Source organism: Atta colombica, unplaced genomic scaffold (assembly GCF_001594045.1).
Source record: "Atta colombica isolate Treedump-2 unplaced genomic scaffold, Acol1.0 scaffold82, whole genome shotgun sequence".
In the NCBI taxonomy this organism is placed as follows: Eukaryota; Metazoa; Arthropoda; class Insecta; order Hymenoptera; family Formicidae; genus Atta; species Atta colombica.
Genome location: NW_017259575.1, coordinates 614,242 through 619,543, shown reverse-complemented (window position 1 = coordinate 619,543; position 5,302 = coordinate 614,242). Strand labels below are relative to the sequence as shown.

Sequence of the window (5,302 nt, the reverse complement as noted above, 5' to 3'; positions counted from 1 at the left end):
TCATAATTTCATCTCCCATAAGACGATATGTGCGTCGTTGCTATTAGGATCTTTAAACGCGTAGGTCGATTTTGAATTCTTATCAACACTGGATTGCGCGTGGAGTTGCCTCCAATTGATATAACCGCGTCCACCCATCAGTGTTAGCACCGTTCTTTTGGGTTGATCTACTTGCTGAACCGCTTTGCCATTTTTCTTGCCGTTCGCCTTGAGATTAGTCGCGGACGTTGCTTCCAATCCCGATTCTACTACGCTATTGTTAGGTGTAGAGAGGTCGTAGGGACCGTTACGACTAGCTATGCTACTATTACGTGATAATTTTCCAGTTTTTAGAGACAAGTTCTCCTCCGATCCGGACGATGTGTACAAGGAACTGGTGTGAGAGTCCACCGACCAGTTGGAAAGATCCAGCGATCTAGGCCTAGTGATTTTCATTTTTAATCTACGATCCAAGGTACTCACTTTATTTGGTATGGCAGCCAGCTCTGGATCGCTTCTTCTCAATGACTCATAAATGGGATCTATACCTGAATTGTTTTCATTTTCGTAATCTTTCACGTACATCAATTCACCATACAGTCCGTAAACGTCACAGTTTTCACCGGAACTTTGCGAGCTTGAGAAGGAGCTCGACAGAAATCCACAGCCAGCGCCTAATCCTCTAGGAAGCGTTTTCGAGCCTCTGCAGTCATATTCCTTGCTTCGCTTTCTCCTCAACATCACTGGACTTCCCGTTAATTGTTGTTTCAGTTTCACGATATTGCTACACATAGAAGAATCTAAACTCGTTCTGTCACGCGATCTCTGCTCGGCATCTTTCGCCCTTAATTGTACACTTTCGTCATCAACATTAACTCGTTCCTTTGCAGAGTACACTGTATTCTTTGTATTCTGTATCGCCAGCAAAAAGGTAATTGGACCGAAGTGGGCGTGATACGAGATATTGACACGACCACTGATAATAGGTACGCCTTCCAATCGCGGTAGTGGAATAGTCAGACTAATGCCTACATTAGTACCGACCCATAAAAGACCCTTGCATGCTAAAAGTGCCGTGACCGTGACTGCAGTTTGATTATTAACAGCGAGGGTGCCAGCGCATGAGTTTGCAGGATTATTCATTTTCGTCACTCTCAATACATTGGACGCTATATTAATGTCCTGCAGATGTTTAAATGTTTCCGTATGATAAAGGCAAACTGTGCTAGAGTTTTTCAGAGCGACCCAAAGACCAACTCCAGAATGAGCCATGAGTTTCACATTCCCGACATGTTCATGTTGCGCATTGAAGCTCTTGATGACGTCGCCCGAAGTAGCGTTAAGTACCCACACCTTTTTGCCACAAGCGACATAAACTGACGTATTGATTGGCATTAAGCACGAGACAGGATCGTTACCCAATGATATGCTGAAAGGATCTTTCAAACTCCATACGCCATCGGTTTGTCGTTTAAATAAAAGTAACAAGCCCATGCCTAAAGCTACGAAAACATTGTCGCAATGATACTTGATTTCTATTACGGGTCCCGAGACAGGATAACTGCCAATCTCTTCTTCTTTCTCGGGTTCCGTCGCGGCATAAATTATAATCCTTCGAGAATCCGTACCCATCCATATAAGATCGCTGGCGAGCGTGGTAAGATCGCTAGACACTCCTTTTACAAACTCGATAGCGCTCACTCTAGTTTCAACCAGATCAAAAGTAGTTATACGTTTCAAACAAGTCGCTGAAGCTGTTGTCGACTGACCGAAAATCGTTACGTGGCTAGATATGCCATCTCCTGTACAAATCCATAAGTAATTTTGACTTCTACCGCGTCGCCTCGTGGGACGTGAATTTTCAACAGAATAATAACAACCGCAACGCACCTATAAGCAAGTTGTATATTGCAACATGTAAATGTGTTATGTATAAGCATATAAAATAGTAATGTACATACATATTCTTTATCTCAACTTACTTCAGTCTGATGTTGCGAATGATAGACGGCTTGTGAACTAACGAAAAGTGGCATTTTTGTGGACGGCCTTTGCTCTTGTTCAGGTACTTCCCACGAGGGAGAGTTATTAGGGTCCAAAGCTAATTGCGCCAATCTAAGCTCTGTTATCCAATCCTTTTTTACTAATGGGTTTTCTGTTTGAAACGTGTACATTTGACCTTGTTTGGTGACTAGTTGAAGACAACAACTATCGGCCCACACCATATCCTCATCTTTCTGCTGTATCGACATTTGTATCGATTGCAGAATTTGCTTGGTAGTCTGAAGTGTCATTCCCTTTCAGAGAAAAATAAAACATTAACTAATTTGCGCAAATCAATTTATAATTTTTAAATTTTTAAAAAACACAAATATATAAATTATATATATTTACTTCAACGTACACAATGTACAAAATATATAGTAGCAAATTCAATTTGTCTTTACCTCGTATCTGCCCTTTAACTGGGCCACTAAATCACTTATTCTGGACATCACTTCGTAATCATGCATAAGATCGTTCATTTCTACACAGAGATTATCTGCATCGGCTGCTTGTCCACATTCTCCGCTTTTGTCAGATTTTAAACTGCCGCCCTTATTCAAACCAGCGGTGAGTAATCGACTTAAAGTCGGAGAAGTGCTGGTGTCTTGAATCTAAATGGATTCATTGATATTAATGTAGCTTTAAAAAAACATTCGATCGATTTATTTTCATGAATAATTCAATATTGAAATAAGATTACAAGTTATGCTGTAATATTTTTATCCCATATACCTCAATATCTGATACTGGATATGTCCATTTTAATGTTAGTCGTTCGTTTCCTGAAAAATCCTCCGTGGATCTCGGAGTTACGGAAACGCACACTACTAAATCATTTAGTAATAACAGCCTTCTTCTCTTAGATTTCGTTATCATGCCATTTTGATTAAATTCCTATAAATAATTATTTGTTTATAAGTACATCACGTTGTGTGTGTTTTGACAGTTGACTTGTAGTTGTTAAATGAGTTTTACCATTTGTGTGACATTGTCCTCTCTAATAAGATAACGAGACGTTGAAGAAAGTGGACGATGTGATAACTTTCCGGAAACATGCCGCAACATTTCCTTAAATGCTTGGAATTGTTCCGCTTCTCGTTTCCTTTCGTTCAGCATTTCTGCCAAACTCTCGAGTTGTGTTAACGCTAATTGCAGCGACATTCTATCATGGTGTCCTTGTGGTGTATGCTTCAATAAATCCTAAATATAAAATGTATATTATCTTAATGAAATTAAACATTATCCTATATATCATTAATATACGCACTTGTAAAAACAAGATAAATTGAGGAAACCTCTGTACAGGTTTGACCATTAATCCAAAGAAAGATAATCGATCGTGAGCACTGATTTGTTTCACCTATAAAAACAACAATTACAAAATTAAAACTCAAACACATTAAGATACAAGTTATTTCGAGATAGCACCTACCTTAAAAAAGTCGGCGAGTGCGGTTTTTCTTTTTGATTCTTGTTTAGCTAAATCCATCGCTACAGAAAAATTATTTATAAAGCCACTATAAATGTCAAGAACAATAGCCTTGCTAAAACTCCCGACAAATACGTCTCCTAACTTTTCATCCTTGTCCCAGGATCGTACACATTCTGCTAAAGCAATTCTAAATAATGTATGGCATTGTAAAATTTCAGGCAGCCTATGAAACAATGTCGTGATTTTAGACTGACTCAATATAGGTGGCGAAGATTCCTCCAATGGTTTTTTGTAATCCTAAAAATTAAAGTGGCTTATTTGAGAGAAAAATGACGACTGTCTGTCGCCATCGTTGACATTGTTAGATTGTTTTTCAATACGTACGTTTACCAGTCTCTGCAAAGTAGATACATAACTATTTTCGGAGTGTACTATCGCGGCCACAATATGTCTACGTTTCAGTTGCTGAGGGGACAAGTTCGAAGGTGGCGATGGAAGCGTAGGCGGAGCTTGTCTTCGCTGTTGCATGCATTGAAATTGTACCATAGCACTGTTCTCTTCATCGACCTAAAATATGATCATTCGATGAATAATCTTTCAAGCAAACTATTCGAGTAAACGACGCGTAAGCCAATTAGTCGAGTTTGAAAAGTTTTCAAAATTTGCTCACTTCACAAAGTTGTGGCATTTGCGATGTTTTGACTGGACTGGTCAGAGACACTGTGTCCGAGGAATCGACTTCATAATGGTGTACGGAACCCCGGCGGATGCTAAACCACCTTGCGAGGCGGCCGTGATTCCCCGGAGATTCCAAGAGATCTACATTGTTCACCGGCATATTCTGAAACCGCCACTTGTCGCAAAGCGTGCGCGCCTTATGCAACGTGTTTCTCAATTGACAGTTGCTTCTGCAAGAAGCGAACGGCAAGTTTTCATTATGGACTTTAGCTTCGTCAGTGTTATGTAACGAGATTGAACTTACTTAATACTGATATTGCTCTTTTCGCTTTCGTCATCGGAGGAGAGATCGTGATCCGACGCCGAGCACCAGGAATCCTCGCTTCTGGCAGACTGCGTGGACGTGTTGGATCTGCTGGTCTCTAACGAGGAATGATGCGTGTGTGAATTCCCGCTAACTGTTTCCATTTTGCCTGATCCTACGTCATCCCACGATCTACACCTTGAACGAGGCTCATCTGAAAATGAACAACAAACTTACGATTGGTAGGAAAGGACAACTTCGCTCGCGTCTTCTCATAAATTAAAACAAAGAAAAGAGAGAAGAGAAGAGTTCTAACGATTCCGATTTAATAATTTCATAACTCTGACTATGAATGGAAGTAAATAGTCCTTGCGCGTCATCGCGATCAGCTATATAGATATATCCGCTATGCGTCACCATTGAGAGAACAGGCGATTCTTTTCGTATTTCATCTTCGCGGAGATACGATCGCGACGCACACAACCGGCCACGGCCATTAAAGGGAAAAAAATCATCAAGTGCAAATGTAACGACTTCCTCGCGCAATCGAGTCAGGGCTTCCTCCCTCGCTTCCTCGCGCGGAAACATCACCATCACCATCACCTCGCTATGCGTCGTCCCGTTTTATTGGACCTTCCGCTGTGTCGCGCGCTCGCGTTACCAACGCGTTAACGTCGCGATGATAATCGTGTTAATGCGACGTGCTCGATGTCCCGTTCCCACGTTTCTCACGTATGCGGATAACAAAATGCGCGTTAGACTCCGCAACGATCTACGACGCAACCATCGATGCGCGCGTTAGACTCCGAGGTCCGAGCGCCGAGATGAAGCTGAACCCCTCCCGGTGAATCTTATTCAGTCTA

General features: G+C 41.3%; 1 protein-coding gene across 3 annotated transcripts in view; it reads right to left on the bottom strand.

The window, feature by feature from the left end:
• Window positions 1-5,302, bottom strand: part of LOC108692800 (rho guanine nucleotide exchange factor 10-like protein) — an 18,875-nt gene continuing 13,573 nt past the window's right edge. For all 3 annotated transcript variants that reach the window (XM_018201277.1, XM_018201278.1, XM_018201279.1), the window contains 10 exons: window positions 4,440-4,653; window positions 4,128-4,365; window positions 3,842-4,024; window positions 3,458-3,754; window positions 3,293-3,385; window positions 3,001-3,225; window positions 2,758-2,919; window positions 2,427-2,636; window positions 1,962-2,276; window positions 1-1,869 (listed from right to left, as the gene is read on the bottom strand). In XM_018201277.1, the coding sequence (XP_018056766.1) occupies window positions 1-1,869; window positions 1,962-2,276; window positions 2,427-2,636; window positions 2,758-2,919; window positions 3,001-3,225; window positions 3,293-3,385; window positions 3,458-3,754; window positions 3,842-4,024; window positions 4,128-4,365; window positions 4,440-4,653 (3,806 nt within the window). The remainder of the gene's footprint in view (window positions 1,870-1,961; window positions 2,277-2,426; window positions 2,637-2,757; window positions 2,920-3,000; window positions 3,226-3,292; window positions 3,386-3,457; window positions 3,755-3,841; window positions 4,025-4,127; window positions 4,366-4,439; window positions 4,654-5,302) is intronic.